This window comes from Carcharodon carcharias, chromosome 6 (genome assembly GCF_017639515.1).
Source record: "Carcharodon carcharias isolate sCarCar2 chromosome 6, sCarCar2.pri, whole genome shotgun sequence".
In the NCBI taxonomy this organism is placed as follows: Eukaryota; Metazoa; Chordata; class Chondrichthyes; order Lamniformes; family Lamnidae; genus Carcharodon; species Carcharodon carcharias.
In genome coordinates, this window is record NC_054472.1 from 139,303,326 (window position 1) to 139,326,373 (window position 23,048).

The window sequence follows — 23,048 nt, forward strand, 5'->3', positions numbered from 1 at the left end:
GGGTTCTGGCAACAAGAGGGGCCAGGCAGGGTGATGAGAGATTTGTAAACAAGGTTGAGAATTTTGAAGTGGAGTCTTTGTTGACCTGAGAGATTATATAAGCAGTGAGCACAGGGGTGTTGAGCGAATGGCTTCATGTGATTTAGGATTTGGGGAGAGAGTTTTGGATGAGCTCAAGTTTACAGTGCATGGTGGGAGTCTAGTTAGGAGAGCAGTGGAATAGTTTGGTGGGAAGCTAACAAAGGCATGGATGAGGGTTTCAGGAGCAGATGAACTGAGGTTGGGGCGGATACAGTTCATGTCACAGAGATTGAGGCAGGCGAGCTTGGTGTTTGTGCAAATATAGAATCAGAAGCTTGGTTCAGGATGAAGTTCAAGGTCATCAAAGTTGCAATGGCTCAGTCCAGCCTCAGAGAGTGGGCAGGGAGAGGGATGAAGTTGATTGCTAGTGAATAGGGAGGACAAGGGCTTTGGTCCCAATATTTAATTGAAAGCTATTTCTACTCAACCGATACTTGAGGTCAGACAAACAGTGTGACAGATCAGGCAGTGGAGGGGTTGAGGGAGGTCTTCCACCCTACCATCAATGCTTTTTTTTTTATTCATTCATGGGATGTGAATGTCATTGGTATAGCCAGCATTTGTTGCCCTAATTGGGAAGGCCTTTATGAACCACTGCTGTTCATGTGGTGTAGGTAGAATCCGCATCTGTTAGCAAGGGAGTCCAGGATTTTACCCAGCGACAGTGATGGACTGTTGATACAGTTCCAAGTCAGGATGGTGTGTAGCTTGGAGGAAAACTTGCACGTGGTGCTGTTTCCATATGTCTGCTGCCCTTGTCCTTCTAGTTGGAAGAGGTCGTGTGTTTGGAAGATGCTGTCAAAGAAGGCTTGGCAAGTTGCTGCAGTGCATCTTGTGAATGGTACACACTGCAGACACAGAACGCCGGCAGTCGTAGAGAGAATGAATATTTAAGTTGGTCGATGGTGTGCTGATCAGGTGAGATGGTGTTGAGTTTCTTGGGTGTAGTTGGAACTTCACTCATCCAGGCAAATGGAATGCATTTCATCACACTCCTGACTTTGCCTTGTGGTGGATAGGATTTGGCAAGTCAGGAGGTGAGTTACTCACCTCAGAATTCACAGCTCTGACCTCCTGTAGCTACAGTATTTATATGACTGGTCTATTTAAGTTTCTAGTTAACTGTACCCTCCTGCAAATGTGACATTACCACTACACCATCATCTACCCTGTTTGCAAGGAAAGGTGCTATAGGAAAGAGATGGGGTGTTGGGAGTGATTGAGGAGTGGACCAGGATATCATAGAGGAAACAGTCCCTTTGGTGTGCTGAAAAGGAGAAGATGGGAAGATGTTTGGTGGTAGCATTATGCTGGAGGTGGCGAAAATGACCTGTGCTTGTGGAGGCTGGTGGGTGGAAGTTGAGAACAAGGGGAATCATATTGTGATTCTGAGAGGAAGGGGAATGGGTGAGAGCAGAAGCGCAGGGAATGTGATGGACATGGTCAAGGCCCCTATCAATGAAGGTGGGGGAAATCATCAGCTTAGGAAAAATAGAAAACATTTCAGAAACACTGGTGTGGATGGTTGTATCATTGGACCAGATGCAATGGCAACGGAGGAGCTGGGAGAATGGCATAGAGTCCTAAATATTGATAAGCTTGAGATAGTATGTTTTGGTGGGAAGAATAAGCGAACTGTATACTCCTTGGAAGATTAAGTGTTTTAAATAATTGTGATTGAGGAAAAGAAGGGGTACAGATAAACAAATAACTACAAGTAATAATGCTGGTAATATGGTCATTAAAAAAAGTAAACAAAAACATGGGGGTTCATTTCAGGAATGATAACACTGAATAAAATAGATAAGGTACCAGGACTGGATGAGATGAATCCAAGAGTGCTGAGGGAAGTAAGTGTGGAGACTGTGGTGTGCAGGGCATGATTTCAAAATTTGCAGATGATATGAAGATTGGAAATGTTGTCAACTGTGATGGGGATAATCTTGAACTTCAAAATGACATAGACATGTTGGTGGATTGGGCAGACAAGTGGCAGATGAAGTTCAATGCAGAGAAGCGTGAGGTGATTTGTTTTGGCAGGAAAAATATGGTGGGACAGTATAAATAAAGGGAGAGCCTCTAAAGAAGGTGCAGGAACAGAGGGACCTCGGTGTAGATGTACATGGGTCATTGAAGAAGGCAGGGCATGTTGAGAGAGCAGTTAATAGTGCATATAGTATCTTAGGCTTTATTAACGGGGCATTGAGTACAAGAGTAAGGAGGCCATGAAAGCATAGTATAAGTCACTAGTTAGGCCTCATCTGGAGTACTGTGTCCAGTTCTGGGCGCAGTACTTGAGGAAGGGTGCGAAGGCATTGTAGAGAGTACAGAGGAGATTGACAAGAATGATTCCTGGGATGAAGAGCTGTAGCTATGAGGAGAGGTTGGGACTGTTTTCCTTGGAGAAAAGAAGGCTAAGAGAGACTTGATAGGGGTATACAAGATCCTGAGGGGTATGAACAGGGTAAATAGTGAGAAACTGTGCCCACTCAAGAGAACATCAAGAACTAGAGGGTACAGATTCAAAATAATTTGCAAAAGGAGTAAAAGTGATGTGAGGAAAAAAATTTTCACCCAGAGGGCGGTTGGAGCTTGGAACAAACTTCCAGAAAGGATGGTGGAGGCAGGTTTGATTGAGGTATTCAAAAGGGAATTGGATTGGTACCTGAAAAGAGAGAACGTGCAAGGTTATGGGACCAGGTGGAATGCTCTTTCATAGAGCCAGTGCAGACTCGATGAGCAGAATGGCCTCCTTCTGCACTGTAAAGATAGTGTGAAATAGTGTGTTACATTGAGAATAGAAAACCACTGTACCATTTTTCTGAATTTTAAATGGAAGTAGGGTGCTTTTGGTTTGTTTGTAATGTTTGGTTTCTTGAAATATACAAAAAAGTAGTTTATGGAGAAACAGAAGAGGGATTTGAAAAGGACAAAGACCCACTTATGCATACTCTGTTTTCTGCCAGCCAGCCAACCTTATATCAAGGCTAATATGTTACACCCTACATCATGAGCTTTTATTTTCCACAATAACCTTTAATGTGGCACTTATCAAATGCTTTCTGGAAATCCAAGTACAGTATGTCTGCAGGCTCCCCTCTATCCACCACACGTTTACTCCTTCAAAGAACTCTAATAAATTGGTTAAATGTGATTTCCCTTTTATAAAACCATGAGGACTCTTCCTGATTACCTTGAGTTTTTCTAAGTTCCCAGCTACAATCTCTTTAATGATCGATTATGATACCTTCTCCAAGACAGATATCAAGCTAACTGGCCTATAGTTTCCTATTTTGTGCCTCCCTCCCTTCTTGAATATGGGGATTATATTTGCTGCTTTCCAGTCTGATGGAACCTTTCCAGAATCTAGGGAATTTTGGAAAATTAACACCAATGCATCTACTATCTCCTTAGCCACTTCTTTTAAGACGCACAACGAAGACACTAAGATGCGTCAGCCCGCAGCTCCAACAGTTTGCGCAGTACTACTTCCCTAGTGATTGTAATTTCACCAAGTTCCCCTCTCCCTTCCACCTCCTGATTTCCAGCTATTACTGGAATGTTTTTTGTATCCTCTATAATGAAGACAGAAGAAAATAGTTGTTCATTTAATTTGCCATTTCCTTAGTATCTACTATTAATTCCCCATTGTCACTCTCCAGAGGACTAACACTCATTTTACCTAATAATTTCCTGTTTAAATACCTGTAGAAACTCTTGCTATCTGTTTTTACATTTCTAGCTAGCTTCCTCTCATATTCTAATTTCTTTCTCCTGATTAACCTCTTCATCATTCTCTGCCATTCTTTATATTCTGACCAATCATCTGACTTGCCACAAATTTTTGCGCAGTTAAGTGCTTTTTCCTTAAGTTTGATGGTTTCCCTAGCTTCTTTAGTTAAGCATGGATAATGGGTCCTCCCTTTAGAATTTTTCTTTCTAGTAGGAATATACTTATTCTGAATATCCCCTTAAATGTCAGCCACTGCTTCTCTTGATCTATCCCTTAGCTTAGTATCCCAGTTCACTTCGGCTAGCTCAGCTTTCATGCCCACAAAATTGCCCTTATTTAAGTTTAAGATGCTAGTCTTAGACCCAGTCTTTTCCTTTTCAAACTGGATATAAAATTCAATCATATTGTGGTTGCTGCTACCTAGGGATGCCTTTACTCTGAGGTCATTAATTAATCCTGTCACGGTACACAATACCAAGACTAATCTAACCTGCTCTCTGGTTGGTTCCAGAACATGCTGCTCTAAGAAACTAGCTCGAAAGCATTCTATGAACTCCTTAAGCAGACTACAACTGCCAATCTGATTTTTCCAGCTTACATGTAGATTAAAATCTCCCATGATTGTTACTGCCCTTTTATCACAAGCACCCAATATTTCTTCTTGTATACTTTGTCCTACATTGTGGTTACTGTTAGGTGGCCATACACTACTCCCACTAGTGATTTTTTCCCCCTACTATTCCTCATCTCCACCCAAATTGATTCTGCATCCTGATCTCTTGAACGGAGGTCATCTCTAACTATTGCACAAATGGCATCCTTGATTAACAGTGCTACCCCTCCACCTTTACCTAGCTTCCTATTCTTCTTGAAGGTCATATACCCCTTAATATTCAGGACCCAATCCTTATCATTTTGCAGCCAGGCCTCTGTAATGGCTGTCAGATCATATTTAGTCACTTCAATGCGCACTATCAACTTGTTTACTTAGTTTTGATTGCTACGCACATTCAGATACAGAGCCTTTAGTTTAGTTGTCTTGTTATCTTTGTAACGTCTAGCCTGGATTCCTTGTGCATTTTTAAGGTTTTTGCTCTCTTTCCCTTTGTGCCATTCTCTGACTCTCATTTCCCATATTATTCTTTTCCTCTCTTAATTTGTCTCTGCTCTTTGATATACCATATCTTTCCATATTTGATCCCTTGTCCCCACTATAGGAAGGATGTTCCCGATGGTGGGAAAGTCCAGAACCAGGGGTCACAGTCTGAGGATATGGGGTAAACCATTTAGGACTGAGATGAGGAGAAATTTCTTCACCCAAAGAGTGGTGAGCCTGTGGAATTCGTTACCACAAAGTAGTTGAGACCAAAATATTGTATGCTTTCAAGAAGGAGTTAGATATAGCTCTTGGGGAGAAAGGGATCAAAGAGTATGGGGAGAAAGCGGGAGCAGGCTATTGAGCTGGATGATCAGTCATGATCATAATGAATGGCGGAGCAGGCTCGAAAGGCTGAACAGCTTACTCCTGCTCCTAGTTTCTATGTTTCTATTTAGTTTAAAACCTTCCCTACTTCCCAAGTTATGTGGTTCGCAAGAACACTGGTCCCAGCCTGGTTCAGGTGTAGCCGTCCCAGCAGTACAGCCCCACTTTCCCCAGTACTGATGCTAGTGCCCCACAAACCAGAGCCCACTTCTCCTACACCAACCTGTGAGCCATGTATTCATCTCTCTAATTCTAATCCCTTATGCCAATTAGCACACGGCTCAAGTAATAATCTAAAGATTATAACTTTTGAGGTTCTGCTTTTCAATTTAGAGCCTAACTCCTCATACCCTCATCGCAGAGCCTCTTTCCAAGTTCTCCCTATGATGTTGGTACCTACATGGACCACAACAACTGGATCCTCCCCCTTCCACTGCAGGTTCTTCTCCAATCCTGAGCAGATGTCCTGAACCCTTGCTCCTCTTTGCCCTTTGCTCTACTATTATCACAGTCTATTTCTGGATAATTTAAGTTCCCCATTATAATTACTCTATAATTCCTGGAATTCTCTGACTACACCTTAGCTCTAGTTCTAGTCCTTCTTGGACATCCTCACTCTCCAGTACTGCAATGTTCTCTTTGGTCAATACAGCCACCTCTAATCTTTTCCTTCCTTTCCTAATGTATCCAGGAATATTTAATACCCAGTCATGCCGTTCTTTGAGCCAGGTTTCCATTATCGCCACAACATCATATTTCCACATGAATATCTGGGTCTTCAGCTCGCCAATCTTATTTACAGTACTCCATGCATTCACATACATGCACTGTAACCCTAATTTAGTCTTTATTATTTTCTCTCTTTAACCTACCTAATATCTTACTATTTTCTACTCTGTCTGTCTTGTCCCAATATTCTTTGCACTTTTGGTATTCCTCTCCAGTATTACCTCCTGGCCCCTATGCCTCTGTCAAGTTAGTTCATTAGTGCTAGCAGATTGATCCACAAGGAAATTGGTCCTCGCTTTGTTTAGGAACAACCCATCTAGTTTGTACAGGCCCCATTTCTTCAAGAACTGATCCCAGTGTTCCAAGAGTCTAAAACCCTTCCTCCTGCACCATATCTCCAGCCACACGTTTATTTGCTCTAACATTTTTTAAAATTCTTTCACGGGATGTGGGCCTTGCTGGCTAGGTCAGCATTTATTGCCCATCCCTAATAAGGTTTGAGAAGGTGGTTTCTTGAACTGCTGCAATCCAATGTGGTTTAGATACACCCATAGTGTTTTAGGAAGGAAATTGCAGGATTTTGACCCAGTGATTTCTCTACACACTTGCATGTGGTACCGGGAGTAATCGGTGATTACTACTTTTGAGGTCCTGCTTGCTAATTACCTACCTAGCTCCCTAAGTTCTGACTGCATGAGCACATCCCCCTTTTTATGTATGTCAGTGGTACCGATGTGGACCATGGCCATGACTGCTGGCAGTTCAACTTCCCACCTCAGAGTGTTCTGCAGCTGTTCAGTGACATTCTTGACCCTGGCACCAGGGATGCCATTTACCATCCTGTGCTCACGGCTGCAGCTGCAGAAATGCCTGCCTGTCTGTCTGGGGTAATCATGTCCAGGCCCAATCCTTTACTCACCAACTGTCCATATGTACACTTTTCAGCAGATCATGGTCTCTGGCTGATTTTATTTTTTGCTTCACTGGAGAAGGAACACCGAGACGAACTGATGTGCTCCCATTAGTTCATCTAGCTTAAACCAGTTCGGGTGTTGAATCAAATGCCTTCCTAATCTCTATTACTTTATGCTACACTAACAGTGTGTGTTTATGGGGAAACCACTTGTAATATGCAAAATAAAATCAACCAGTGTCCTTGATCTGGTAGAAAGTGCGCATATGGGCTTAGACATGATGCCTCCATAATTGAATAGCATGACAAAATGTGTAGAAAAGACATTTGGATAAAGGAAGATATGGCAAACAAAAACGTAGACGAACAGAAAGAAAGAGCAAAGTTGCACTTATGTAGCACCTTTCATAACCCTAGGAAAACCCAAGCTGCTTAAAAGCCAATTGAGTTCTTTTAAAGTGTAATCATTGGGTTAAATTTTATGGGTAACTTGTGGGAGGGAAAACATGCGGGGTTGATCTGTAAATTAGGGTGCTGGGCTATCAGCAGCATACCCGCGACTAGTCCACCTGTCTCTGCCCCCTCCACGATTTTATGGGCGCGGGGGAGACGTCGGGTGGTTGCCTGCCATTGGCCCAATTGAGGCCCTTAAGTGGGTAATTAATGCCCAATTTAGGGCGTCATCCCACCACCGCTCCAATATAACTAGCGGCAGGAGAGGCCTGTACCCAAGATATAGCCTGGCAAGTTTAAACCTGTGGGCTGCTGGTCAGTGAATAGGCAGGGGGGGATGCTTCTTTCCTGGGCCCCCTGTGCCAACTGTAGGCACTCTCTCCCACAGCTTTGCCTCCCCATATTCACCCTCTCTCATTGCCCTGACCACTATGCCTATTGCCCCACCCCTGGGACCTGTCAGCCAACATCTTGGAGTTACTTGACTATCCAGCTACGTTGCTGAACATCACCTCCTTGGTCTACCTGTGGCACCAGCAGTGGCCACCACTCCTGCTTAGTGCTGCCGATGTGCAGAGCTGTTGGCCTGCAATTGGCTGGCAGCTCTATGAGTCCTCCTAGAAATGGAAGGAAGTCCTGCCTCATAGTAATTATAGAGCCGTCACCCCAAAAATTTAAGCAGAGCTCGCCCCAAAATTTACACTAGGATGTGGGGAGTCTGCCTTCAATGTAAAACCCAGTTCATTGTTGTAATAGCCACTTCCTTCAAGAAAGGAACAGAGGAATGATGGGGAGCATGAAAGGGCAAAAATGTGTAGTGCCCATCACGTGTAGTGGGTGCATTTGTGTTAAAGTGATTTTTCTGTTACATGCATGTGAGGAAAAGCTGTTTCACACGAGTGGTTTGGGTCTGCAATGCTCTGCCTGGAAGTGAAGGCAAGTTCAATCGAGGCATTCAAGAGGGCATTAGATGATTATTTAAGTAGAAACAATATACAGGAAAAGGCAGGAGAATGACACTAAGTCATAAAGCTCATTTGGAGAGTCGGTGCAGACACGATGGGCTGAATAGTCTCTTTCTGTGTTGTAACAATTCTGTGATTCAATGATGCAAAGGCTGGCAAAACTAAGAAGGTAAATTACCAACATTTTTTTAAAAATAGAAAGTCCTAACTGTTAGCAGTTGCATCCGGAATCTCATCACGAGTAAAATTATATTTTAACATGGTGTGAATAGCTGATTGAAGCTGCCTGACTTTATCTGAAATCAACACAGTTTGGGATTACAAGCCAAATTTTTTCTTTCCCTTGGTTTCTGTCATGTTTAGAAGTGAGAAGTGAACATAAAATATGCGTACAGTAAAGTACACATTTAAGATATTGGAGTCAATTTTTAGACATGGGACCAATGTCCCATACAGTTGCTCCTAGCACTCCCAAAGTCTCCACACTCAGAATGGGTTCTTGTGTGAAGTTTGGAGAGGACTGGCATTTGTGGAACTACTTCAAGAATACTTTCGTGCAATTCGAGAGACATCTCTTTGAAAATCTCTGAAAACCATGCAATTCTCAGGCGCCCGTGCGATCTTCGGCTCGGTGCACGGGCGCAATGGGCAGATGGGTAAGAGACTTTTTAATAAAACTCGTCCATGGGCAGGATAAGAGGGCTCAGTGGGATTGTCAATCTGGTCTGTGAAGTATTTATTGCAGAAAGTATTTTTAAACTTGCCTGTGTGATCTGCAGCAGTTCAGAACGAATTCCAGCAGTTTTCTGTGTACTTTTAACCTTCAGTTCAGCACTCTTCAGTCAGGAATCTTTATCAGGCCCGCAGCTTTCCGAAGGCCTCCCTTTCGCCTGGGTTTGGGTTCTGACATGTCTACTAGAGGCAGCTCCTCTGAGGAGGAAGGGAGGGATAGAATGAGAAGATGACCAGGAGTGGACAATCAGCCTCCAGGGGAGCCACCTTTGGGAGGCCAGGTGCAGGCAAAAGGGGCGCAGGGCCAAGAGATAGTCCAAGGTGGAAGGGGCCGCAGAAGACGCCACCATCCTGCTGCCACGGTATACAGGCAGCGAAGCAGCTACCTCAATGTGACAGAGGTGCAGTGCCGAAGGAGGCTCCGACAGTCAAAGGAGACAGTACACTACATCTGTCAGAGGAGTTCAGACAGGCCTGATGGGGGTGGCGGGTGGAGGTGTCCAGGCAGGCCTGAGTGGAAGGGAGTGACTGGGCAGGCCTGAGGGGGAGGAGGAGTCTGGGCTGGCCCTGTGGGAATGGGTATCCCGGCAGACCTGAGGGGGGAGGGAGGGGTGGGAAGGAGTCAGGGTGGGCCGAAGGAGGATCCAGGCATGTCCAGGGATAGGGGGTGGTGTGGGGGTTGACAGACAGGCCTGGGGGGAAGCATGGTTTGGAGTGAGGGGACTTGAGAGTGAGGAGGGAGTAGGTGGGTTGGGCGACAGAATTCTGTGTGTCCGGGGAGAGATGTTGGGCCATGACAGCCCTCTTTCCTCCCCGCCACAACCCCACCCCCCCCGTCCAGTCATCCCCCCTGCTCCTTTGGCTTCATCAACAACTCACCCACCCATCCCTCACCCCCATTCCTCTTGTCTGACTATCACCTCACCCTCCTCTTACCATTCACTATCTCTGTAATTGCCTCCAGCTCTGCAACCCTCTAGGATATCTGAGCTCCTCCAGTTATGGCCTCTCAACATGCCTGGTCTTAATCATTCCACCATTGTCGGCCTTCAGCTACCAAGGCCCTAATTTCTAGAATTCCCTCCCATATCCCCTCTGCCTCTGTCCCTCTCTTATCTCTTTGATGACGCTTCTTAAACCTACCATTCAAATTTTGTTTGGTAACATTCCTGTGAAGCACCTTGGGACTTTTTAAAATGTTAAAGGTGCTGGGTCAAGTTGTTATTGTTGTTTGAATGAAAATTAAGTAAATTAAGTATATTCCAGTAGTAAACTGGAGATCAAACACTGGCGGTAGACCATATGCAGTCAGGGTTACCAATTTAGCGTAAGATGGTCGTGCTTGGGAATCATTGAATGGCAGATTTAATAATGATGCATTATGTGAATCCATTACCACAGTGAACTTGATTTACCTTTCCGGAGTGTAGCTTTTGGTACTCCTTCTAGTTGTAACAGAAATGCAAAAATATAAAAGCCAGTGTTTTACAGCTATAAAAACAAAAAAAAACTGCGGATGCTGGAAATCCAAAACAAAAACAGAATTACCTGGAAAAACTCAGCAGGTCTGGCAGCATCGGCGGAGAAGAAAAGAGTTGCAAACACTAGGAGGGAAATGGAAAGCAATGAAGGTGAGCAAGGCAAAAGAGAGGAACGGAAATCTTGTCGCAGAAAAGAACAGAACTTCTTCAAGGAGGTAGGCATTTCTTGAAGAGCAGTGGCAGTCAATTAAACACAGAGATAAAAACAAAAAAACTGCGGATGCTGGAAATCCAAAACCAAAACAGAATTACCTGGAAAAACTCAGCAAGTCTGGCAGCATCGGCGGAGAAGAAAAGAGTTTCAAACACCAGGAGGGAAATGGAAAGCAATGAAGGTGAGCAAGGCAAAAGAGAGGAACGGAAATCTTGTCGCAGAAAAGAACAGTACTTCTTCAAGGAGGTAGGCATTTCTTGAAGAGCAGTGGCAGTCAATTAAACACAGAGATAAAAACAAAAAAACTGCGGATGCTGGAAATCCAAAACCAAAACAGAATTACCTGGAAAAACTCAGCAGGTCTGGCAGCATCGGCGGAGAAGAAAAGAGTTGCAAACACCAGGAGGGAAATGGAAAGCAATGAAGGTGAGCAAGGCAAAAGAGAGGAACGGAAATCTTGTCGCAGAAAAGAACAGAACTTCTTCAAGGAGGTAGCTCTCGTTGGGACTTGGAAAAATTTATTAATTTTGCTTCCAATCTCCACCCCTCCATCATTTTCACGTGGTCCATCTCTGACACTTCCCTTCCCTTCCTTGACCTCTCTGTCTCAATCTCTGATGATAGACTGTCCACCAATATCCATTACAAACCCACCGACTCCCACAGCTACCTCGACTACAGCTCCTCACACCCCGCTTCCTGTAAGGACTCCATCCCATTCTCTCAGTTCCTTCGCCTCCGTTGCATCTGTTCCGATGATGCTACCTTCAAAAACATTTCCTCTGACATGTCCTCCTTCTTCCTTAACCGAGGTTTTCCACCCACGGTCGTTGACAGGGCCCTCAACCGTGTCCGGCCCATCTCCCGCGCATCCGCCCTCACGCCTTCTCCTCCCTCCCAGAAACATGATAGGGTCCCCCTTGTCCTCACTTATCACCCCACCAGCCTCCGCATTCAAAGGATCATCCTCCGCCATTTCCGCCAACTCCAGCATGATTCCACCACCAAACACATCTTCCCTTCACCCCCCCTATCGGCATTCCGTAGGGATCGCTCCCTCCGGGACACCCTGGTCCACTCCTCCATCACCCCCTACTCCTCAACCCCCTCCTATGGCACCACCCTATGCCCACGCAAAAGATGCAACACCTGCCCCTTCACTTCCTCTCTCCTCACCGTCCAAGGGCCCAAACACTCCTTTCAAGTGAAGCAGCATTTCACTTGCATTTCCCCCAACTTAGTCTACTGCATTTGTTGCTCCCAATGTGGTCTCCTCTACATTGGAGAGACCAAACGTAAACTGGGCGACTGCTTTGCAGAACACTTGCGGTCTGTCCGCAAGAATGACCCAAACCTCCCTGTCGCTTGCCATTTTAACACTCCACCCTGCTCTCTTGCCCACATGTCTGTCCTTGGCTTGCTGCATTGTTCCAGTGAAGCCCAACGCAAACTGGAGGAACAGCACCTCATCTTCCGACTAGGCACTTTACAGCCTTCCGGACTGAATATTGAATTCAACAACTTTAGGTTGTGAGCTCCCTCCCCCATCCCCACCCCCTTTCTGTTTCCCCCTTCCTTTTTTTTCCAATAAATTATATAGATTTTTCTTTTCCCACCTATTTCCATTATTTTTAAATATTTTTAAATCTTTTATGCTCTCCCCACCCCCACTAGAGCCACACCTTGAGTGCCCTACCATCCATTCTTAATTAGCACATTCGTTTAGATAATATCACCAACTTTAACACCTATGTGTTCTTTTGTCTGTGACATCTTTTGATGATCTGCTTCTATCACAGCTTGTTTGTCCCTACAACCACACCCCCCCTCCACTTCTCTCTCTCTCTCTCTCTCTCCGCCCCCCACACACACACCTTAAACCAGCTTATATTTCAACTCTTTCTTGGACTCGAACTCAAGTTCTGTCGAAGGGTCATGAGGACTCGAAACGTCAACTCTTTTCTTCTCCGCCGATGCTGCCAGACCTGCTGAGTTTTTCCAGGTAATTCTGTTCTAGTGTTTTACAGCATCTGTTTGAGCCATTATTCATTTCTTGTTTAATAGAAGGTAAATAAATAGTTGAACAGTGGCTCAAATAGTTTCCATCCACCACTACCAGCCTTCACCTGGCTCAATATTTTCTTTCCTTGAACAACTTTTTTAACTCCATTAATTTCCTTCAGATAATGGGTGTTGTTATTGTAACCAACTTTGAATAAAAAAAACCTTTCGTGGGATGTGGCCGTCACTGTCTCAGCCAGCATTTATTGCCAATCCCTAGTTGCCCTTGAGAAGATGGTGGTGAGCTGCCTTCTTGAACCGCTGCAGTCCATGTGGAGTAGGTACGCCCAAAGTGGTGTTAGGGAAGGAGTTCCAGGATTTTGACCCAGTGACAGTAAAGGTTCCAGCTATACCTGTTTTTTTTTATTGGATATGTGGAACACTCTTTGTTCCAATCCTGTTTGGATCCCTTTGCTGACCCCTTCCTCCGTTACAATGACCATTGTTTTGGTCCTGCCTCCTGCCTGCTTTGATCTTGAAAATGTATTTATTATGCTTCGAATTCCTCATTTTTATATAATCCATTCCTGACTCATCCTTTTCCTTCTTGGATTTCTATTTCTTCATCTCTTGTGACTGGCTTTCAATAGAAATATATTAGAAGCCCACTGACTCTCATAACTCTATGGATAATTTCTCATCTCAATGCCTCTTAAATCTCTACTGCATTCTCCCAATTTTTCTGCCCCTGTTACATTTTTTGTGATTATTCCATTTTCCATAGCAGAGCTTCTTCTAAACTTCCTCTTCCTCTCAATGGTGATCGGCAGAGCTTTTGATCAGGTCTGCCCCTTTTCTTATACAACAAGGACATGGTCCCCTTGTCTGCATTGCCCCACTACAAGCCTCTGCATTTAACAGATCATCATCTGCTATTTCAATCACCCATTTCATGACCCTGTCACTTGGCAGATCTCCACTTCCTGTCCTAATTCTGTTTCTCAGAGGCATTGGCTGGAGCATTTAACAATCCTCCCATGAGTGACAGCAATTTATTTTCTCTAATCTACTAGACTGTATTTTGTTACTTATGTGGTCTTTCCCACATTGGGAACCAATGACATCTTTGCTAAACATTGAGTTTCACCTGCAAACTTAGCCCTGACCTTCCTGAAGCTTGTTACTTAACTTCCACTTCCACATTCAATTCCTCTCCATCTTTTGCCTCCTAAACTGTTTCAACTCCAATTCAACATAAGCTTTGTTCTGGGCACTCAGCAGTCCATGAGAAAGATGAAACTAGTAACTTCAGAGCTGAGCTATATTTTCATTTTCTTTACAACAAGGTATGCTGTTAATGTAGTGGTGGGTCTTTCAGCATCTCAGGGGAGAAGAAGCAAGTTTTTTTAATTCATTCATGAGCATTTTTGGCAAGGCCAACGTTTATTGCCCTTCCCTAATTGTCCTTGAGGAAGTGGTGGTGAGCTGCCTTCTTGAACCATGGCAGTCCATGTGGCATATCTTCACCAGCAGTGCTGTTAGAAAAGGACTTCCAAGATTTTGACCCAGCGACAGTGAAAAAAGAGTGATCTAGTTCCAAGTCTGGATAGTGTAATACTTGGAAGGGAACTTATAGGTGTGGTGTTCTCATGTGTCTGTTGCCCTTGTTCTTCTAGGTGGCAGAGGTCACAGGTTTCCAAGGTACTGTTGAAAGAACCTAGGTGTGTAGATGCAGTGCATCTTGTAGATATTAAATACCTCTGTCACTGTGTACTGGTGGTGGATGGAATGAATGTTTAAGGTGATGCATGGGGTGCTGATCAAGAAGGCTGCTTTCTGTTGAGCTTCTTGAGTGTTGTTGAAGCTGCACTCATCCAGGCAGGTGGAGAGTATTTCATTGCACTCCTGATTTGTGCCTTATAGATGATGGATAGGCTTTGTGGAATCTGGAGATGAGTTCCGCCCCAGAGAATTCCCAACCTCTGACCTGCTCTTGTAGCCACAGAATTTATAGGGCAGATTTCTGGTGAGTAGTGACATCCAGATTTTGATGGTGGGAGATTCAGCAATGGTAATGCCGTTGAGCATCAAGAGAACACGGTTAGAGTCTCTCTAGTTGGAAATAGTTAATACCTTGCACTTGTGTGGCGTGAATGTTACTTGCCATTTTTCAGCCCATGCCTGAATGTTGTCCAGGCCTTACTGCATGCAGGCATGGACTGCTTCAGTATCTGAGGAATTGCGAATGCACTAAATATTGTGTGATCATCAGCGAACATCTCCACTTAACCAACATGTTGGAAGGAGGTAATTGATGAAACAGGTGTTAGTGGTTGGGCCTAGGCCACTACCCTAAAGAATTTCTGCAGTGATGGCCTATGCTGAGATGATTGGCCTGCAACAATCAATCCAACTTCCTTTTGTGTTAGATATGATCTCCACCAGTGGAGAGTTTTTGCCCTGATTTCCACTGATTTCAATTTCACTAAAACGTCCTTGATGCCACTTTCAGTCAAATACTGCCTTGATGTCAAAGGCAGTCACTCTCACTTCACCTCTAGAATTCAGCTCTTTTGTCCGTATTTGTGCCAAGGCTGTAATGAGATCTGGAGTTGAGTGTTCTTAATGGAACCCAAACTGAGCAGTGGTAATCAGGTTATTGCTGAAGGCTATAATAATAATAATAGCACTGTCATTCTCCCATCACTTTGATGATTGAGTGTAGACTGGTGGGTGAAAATTGACCAGATTGGTTTTGTTGTGGTTTTTGTAGACAGGACATACTTGGGCAATTTTCCACATTGTTGAGTAGAAGCCAATGTAACTTTACTGGAACAGCTTGTCTAGGGGTGGAGCATGCAGTGCTATGGTCAGAATGTTTCAGGGCCCATGACTCTTGCTGTATCCAGTGCCTTCTTTCATTCCTTGATATGATTGGGAATGAACTGAATTGGTCGAAGACTGGCACCTGTGATGCTGGGGACGTCAGGAGGAGGATGAAATGGATTATCAACTCAACACTTCTTGTTAAAGGTGGTTGCAGATGCTTCTTTTACACTGACGTGTTAGGCTCCCGATCATTGAAGATGAGGATGTTTGTGGAGCTTTCTGCTCTGGATAGTTGTTTACTACCAATCATGATGGGATTTGGCAGGACTGCAGAGCTTTGATTTGATCTGTTGGTTATGGGATTGTTTAGCTCAGCACATAGAATACTGTTTCCGTTGTTTAGCATGTAGTGCTTTGTTGTAACTTCACCAAGTTGGCATCTCATTTTTAGGTATACCTGATGCTGCTCCTGGCATATTCCCCTACACTCCTCATTCAAACAGGATTGGTCCCCTGGCTTGATGATAGTGGTAGAGTGAGGGATATGCCAGGCCACGAGGTTACAGATTAAAAAGTTGACATTTCAGTATAGTACAAAATTCTAGCAGGGTTCTGTGTCCAAGGCATTGTCCTTTTTTTCGCCTCTTTATTGGCAAGGATGGGCCTACAGTTTATTACTAATGATTTGTATTTTCATTTTAAACCTTCTCCATGTGCAGTTTCCCTCTCACAACTCTACTAAAATTCACTTATAACAAAGCTTTTAACCCCCCCCCAAGTGTTTTGCTGACACACTGACTAATCCATGTATTTCTAACATTTTCTACTACAGTTCCAGGTTTTTATCATTTGTCATCCTTTTTATTAAATGAGTAACTTGCCACCTTTCCTGATGAGGAGAAATATGAGAATGTGGCGGGGGGGGGGGGGATTGTCCTGAGTCTGTGCCTGTGTGTGGTGAATATTGAAAAATAGGTGGGTAAGAGCTGAAACCTGTGAATGAACCTATGAGTAAATTAAGGAAAATCAGCTGAGTTCCTTTACAGGTGTGCTTGAAACCCCTTAAATTCCCAGAATTCACTGCACACAGGTGATCAGTGCACCTGGGTGCGCACCCAGATATATCTTCTCTCATTTATTTCGGAACTAACAAAAACATTAATGAAGAGTAGATATATTGCATCTGCCCTCATGCCTTCTCCTCCCTCCCAGAAACATGATAGGGTCCCCCTTGTCCTCACTTATCCCCCCACCAGCCTCCGCATTCAAAGGATCATCCTCCACCATTTCCGCCAACTCCAGCATGATGCCACCACCAAACACATCTTCCCTTCACCCCCCACCGGCAGCATTCTGTAGGGATCGTTCCCTCTGTGACATCCTGGTCCACTCCTCCATCACCCCCTACTCCTCAACCCCCACCTACAGCACCTCCCTATGCAAACGCAAAAGATGCAACAACTGCCACTTCACTTCCTCTCTCCTCACCGTCCAAGGGCCCAAAACTCCTTTCAAGTGAAGCAGCCTTTCACTTGCATTTCCCCCAACTTAGTCTACTGCATTCGTTGCTCCCAATGCGGTGTCCTCTACATTGGAGAGACCAAACACAAACTGGGCGACCGCTTTGCAGAACACCTTCGGTCTGTCCGCAAGAAAGACCCAAACCTCCCTGTCGCTTGCCATTTTAACACTCCACCCTGCTCTCTTGCCCACATGTCTGTCCTTGGCTTGCTGCATTGTTCCAGTGAAGCCCAACACAAGCTGGAGGAACAGCACCTCATCTTCCGACTAGGCACTTCACAGCCTTCCGGACTGAATATTGAATTCAACAACTTTAGATCTTGAACTCCCTCCTCCATCCCCACCCCCTTTCCGTTTCTTACCCCTCCCTTTTGTTTTTTCCAATAATTTATATAGATTTTTCTTTTCCCACCTATTTCCATTATTTTTAAATCTATACCTTTTATGCCCGGTTAGTCTTATTCCACCCCACCCCCACTAGAGCTGTACCTTGTGTGTCCTGCCATCCATTCTTAATTAGCACATTCATTTAGATAATATCACCACCTTCAACACCTCTTTGTTCTTTATCTGTGACATCTTTTGATTATCTGCTCCTGTCACTGCTTGCTTGTCCCTACAACCACACCCCCCCCCACTTCTCTCTCCCCCCCCACACCTTAAACCAGCTTATATTTCACCCCCCTCCTAATTTCACTCAGTTCTGTTGAAGGGTCATGAGGACTCAAAACATCAACTTTTTTCTTCTCCGCCGATGCTGCCAGACCTGCTGAGTTTTTCCAGGTAATTCTGTTTTTGTTTTGGATTTCCAGCATCCACAGTTTTTTGTTTTTATATTAGTATATATATTGCCTCCACCCTACCCATTGCCAGTGTATGTCCTCTGCAGAGATTGTATGTTTCTGTATAGTTTATTTTTGTTTGCTGGTATGTGATATTTTAACACATGAAAATCATTGAAACATACATTTTGGGGTTTTCACTGTTAGATTCATTGTTGCACAGGAACAAGGTTGATTGCCCTCAGTAACCTTGCTCATTTCTGTGCCCTTTAGGATCTTGAACGAGAAATCTCTTTTCAAGAGAACAGTGGCTTGTACTACTACTATTATAAAAAGATGTTGCAGGCGACATCAATCCAAGAAGGTATTTTAAAAAGTTTGTGATATATCTTTGTTTGGTAGTTTACTTTTCCCCCACAAGCTGCAATACTTGAAGCCACTCACAATTTTTAGTAGAACTTCTTATTTTACCATAGGTGGATGCCATTCTGTTTTTTTCTCTCTGGGTGTGCAGCATGACTAGACTTTTGCTCCAACATTGTCTCAAATTTTTAAAGCTTATACCAGAAGTGTTAAGTATTTCACTTTGTGTTCTGTAATGTAAACTGCATTCATTTACTTTGGGACATGTACATTAGTTTATTGTATGTTTGCAACTCATTGGGCTGTTGGACCTCCGATGTTTCATTCTTGCTGTGCTTCAACTGCTGATGATCACCTCACTGGTGTGGTCATTTTCTTGGGTAAACAAGCCACCTTTCGTGGAGAAAGCCTATCAGTCAAGGAATGTAGTTACATCATAATGTCGTATAAAATGATTTACTCAGTATGTTTAAACCAGCTTAGAGCTATATTTTTCTTTCTATATATTATGTTATTTCAATATCCCTCCATAATGGGAAGTATTTTATTTTACCATTAGGCCTTTTTGAATTGACACACGATAACAAGACATTATCGTTGAGGACCCTTAATTCTGTGCAACAAATCAATCTGTATCCAGAAGTCTTCGCTGGCATACTGTACCGCATTACTGGTAGTCAAGTATGTATGTACTGGTAGCCCATATGTAGTGTATCTATAGACACCTTTCTTTGAATGCAATATATTTTAACATTTTTATTCTGAAAATAAAGGCATTAAGAGAGCTGCAGTTAAATGTGTGTCAGAAGAGTCAATATTTAAAAGCAATAAAACCACCACTAATGTAGGTGCTTGAGGGAACCTTATAATCTTCCATAGTGGAGTAACAGCATTTGTGAATAGTTTTTCTCATTATTGATTGCTCTGCTTCTCCCCACTCTCTGCTGCATCTGTCCAACATCACAATAGTCATCTCCAGAATTCCTGCTGGTATTATGTTGGCTTGCAGCTCTTCTATGCTGGGGAGGCAGTGGCATAGAGGTATTGTCACTAGAGGTATTCCAGAGACCCAGGTTAATGCTCTAGGTCTCTGATTAAATAATCCCTTTAGGGAAGCAAACCTGCCTCCTTACCTGGCCTATATGTGACTCCAGACCCACAGCAATGTAGTTGACACTTAAATGTTTTGTGAACAGAGCAATTAGTGAAGAGCAATAAATGCTGACCCAGCCAGAGACACCCAAATCCCATGAATGAATTTAAAAAAATGTACCTGCCCATGACTCCAGTTCCTTAACCCATGAGAGACTGCCATAAGGACTGCCCTTGTGCCAACCACCAGCCCCCAACTACAGAGGGCTAAGCATATTTAATAGTCACCTCCAGTGTTCCTGTAAACAGCGTCTATTGAAAGCACTGATCTCAGTGAAGCCGCTGATTTGAAAATCGATACAGAATCTGACTCTGTAAATGTGCTGCTAGTGAAAACAGGATGAGGATCAAACAGTGGCCTTGCCATCAACTGATCAGAAAAATAATTTGCCGTTTATGTTTTTCTTAAATTAAAGAATAAATGCACTAACATCTTCACGGATTTTCAGGAAGTTCCAACTTTAAATTAGGACGAGTAAAATTAACCATCACAGCTGGGAAAAGCAGCACTGGTACACAAGACAGCAAATTCAGTCAAACCTACAGAAAACCATGCTCTCCACTTTAAATACTGAATTTAATATCCTTTAAACCCATAATGTACACATTGCTCCGCTGTGTTCTATTTGCAGTACCAGTCGCCTCTGCAAACTGCAATGGGTAGGGAAAGAAACATTGGATTTCAGTAACAAATGCCCAAAAATAACAGATGCTTGTCGCAATGTGATTTAATTTTTTGCACGATGGGTTATGGAACGGAAACATTGTTAATGAATATTTATTAAGGTTATTGTATAATCTTATTCTGGAGTATTTTTTCACATCTGTATTAATTTTGTGGGTGTCTGTGCTGCAACATTAATAATACCACTCTTCGTTAATTCCTAACTAATGTAAAGTAAATCCCTTTGTAAAAGCTGGTCCCTTGGTACCCAGAAGGAAGCTTGGCTTTTAGGCAGCGTTGGTCAGAGCTACGGTTTCAACTTATGTAATTACCTAAAGGGAGTGTTCTAGAGATTCTGCTTCATATACCTTCATACATTCTGTGTAAACTTACTTTGCAGGAACTGGCATTATCAAGTCTTATTTCTTTCATTTTCTTTTTCTGTAGGAAGCAATTGAACCAGTGTATTTTTACATTGGCATAATATTTGGGTTGCAAGCAGTTTATTTGACTGCGCTATATGTCACAAGCTGGATGCTGAGTGGGACATGGATGGCAGGCATGCTTACCGTAGTGTGGTACATTATCAACCGGTAAGCCTTGCTTCGTGTAGAAATCAGATTTTCTTTTGTTGTATCTTCACAAACAAGGTATGTAACAACACCCTAGTGGAGTGCTCCTTAGTTGTATGAAAGTGCATTATAGAGCATCCATGGGCCTAATTAAGGAGATAAAAATTGTGCTAATTCTTTTGCCATTTCCTGCTTAAATGTAACATGATGTGACCTCTTTCAAACAAGCACATTTGTGTGCTAATTTCCGGCTATTCACCGTCATTCTTTTAAAGCTGCACTACTGCTTTGGGAGTGATGATAAGCTGGTGCTTTTCTACTTTGTTTCCTTTTGTTGCATTTTATTCTGTGCATGTTTTTCATTGCCCATTCTGTACTGAATTTTTTCTTCATACGCTTAGTTTCTACATTTAATTAATTCAGAACCTCTATGCTCATAGGGTAGACATTTGTCTGGGAGTTCTGCTTGCCTTCAAGGAGCTGGAGGATGAGTTGTGCAGGACTACATTGGAGGTGTCCAGCCCTGATCCATCCCACCCTTGCCCTAACAGGTGTCTGCAAACCCTGTCAGAGTTACTTGGGCATGTCCAAATAAGAACCATGATACACAGCATCGGAGAAGCAAGCCCAGAGCTTTGCCTTCTTCAAATTTGACCTTCAAATTCCACCCACAGCTGGGATGGCTCTGGTCCTGGTGATGAAAATAACTAGTGGCTTTAACCTCCATGCAACTGGGATTTTTTTTGAAGCTGTGGCAGGTGACATTTGTCAAACCAAACCCCATGCATCAGGCTACTGACGACTTATTTACCACAGTGAACGATTACCACTTGCTCAAAGAAAAGTGACCAGCAGCAGGAAGGGGGCTTTGTTCTCTTCAAGGTGGTGCAGCTTACAAGATATGTTAGGCAAACTTCTGCACTATTATCATTTTTTTTTCTCTCCTGTGCTCATAGTTTCTTCATATGCAATATAGCTATCATCTGTTTGTTTGCATCTTTATTTGCAGCTGAAATTGCAGATTCCTTAGGAGGGCACCTGTTGAATTCAAAAATGAGAGCCTAGTTTTACTGCATCTCCTTCAGCATCGCCTCCAGACATCTCCTGATAAAGGAGTTTTGGTGGAATTCTTATTTGTCACTTTCACTGCATCAAAATTATCACTTTGCTTCTGCTAACACATTGCTTGGAGTAATTGTCATTGTCTTAAAGTACAGTGCAGCAACAGCTCATTAAATCTGTTTCTGAGCTGATATCCAACCCTCAGCCCGATATCTCAAGTCCATGGCCCAGTCTGTACTGGGATCACTCTCTAATCACAGTACTGTATTCCATAGAATCGTACAATTAGCCACACTTCCCTGCTGTTTCCCACACAGCCCTCCAAATGTCACCTTTTCATGAATATATCCAGTTTCCTTTGAAAGTTACTGATGCTTCTTCTCCCACCTTTTCAGGTAATTCATTCCATATCTTAACAACTCGCTGCGTATTTAAAAAAAAGAGAATTATCCTAATCTCTCCTCAGTTTTAATTGCCAGTTGTCTTTGGTTACTGATTCACCCGCTACCTGGAAATACTTTGACCTTGACCTACTTAATAGATTTGTTCAAATTTATGAAGGATTTTTATTAAGTATTTCCTAACCTATGCACTAAGGACACTATATTTAAATAAGTCAACTTCACACATGTCTGAGCTGCATCCATTTACCACTCTAAGTTTGAATGTCAGCTGTGACTGAGTTGGTAGCACTCTCACCTCTTGAGTCAGAAGACTGTGAGTTCAAGTCTCATAACAGGACTTAAGCACAAAAATCAAAGCTGACACTCCAGTGCGTACGGCAGAGTGCTGCAATGTTAAAGGTGCCATTTTTCGGATGAGATATTAAACTGAGTCCCCTTTTGCCCTCTTAGGTGGATGTAAAAGATCCAGCAATCTTTTTTAACGAAGTGCAGACAAGTTATTCCGTGTCCTGGTCAATATTTATCCCTCAATCAACATCATAATATCAGATTATCTGGTGATTACTGTTTGGGGGAGTTTGCTGCGTGGAAATTGGGGGCATTTGCTGTATGGAAATTGGCCATTGCATTTCCTACATTACAAACATGACTTAACTTCAAAAATACTTAATTGGCTGTATACCGCTTTGGGATGTCCTGTGATCATCAAAGACTCTATATAAATGCCAGTCTTTGTTTCAATATCTCAAATATTTGACCCTCTGTTCCCTCATTCCCAGCAAAAGCCACTGCCCACTTATTTCTAATGGCAAAGTCACCCTTTAAAAAGTTGATCTAATTTGTCTGTGTTTATAAATATTGTGGAATCAAATTCCTAAGAGATAAGAACATAAGAAATTGAAGAAGGAGTAAAC

General features: G+C 43.2%; 1 protein-coding gene across 4 annotated transcripts in view; it reads left to right on the plus strand.

The window, feature by feature from the left end:
* LOC121279419 (probable C-mannosyltransferase DPY19L4) overlaps positions 1 to 23,048 on the plus strand; it is a 94,505-nt gene that overhangs the window by 17,209 nt on the left and 54,248 nt on the right. For all 4 annotated transcript variants that reach the window (XM_041190650.1, XM_041190649.1, XM_041190647.1 and 1 more), the window contains exons 4-6: positions 18,191 to 18,281; positions 18,840 to 18,961; positions 20,544 to 20,689. In XM_041190650.1, the coding sequence (XP_041046584.1) occupies positions 18,191 to 18,281; positions 18,840 to 18,961; positions 20,544 to 20,689 (359 nt within the window). The remainder of the gene's footprint in view (positions 1 to 18,190; positions 18,282 to 18,839; positions 18,962 to 20,543; positions 20,690 to 23,048) is intronic.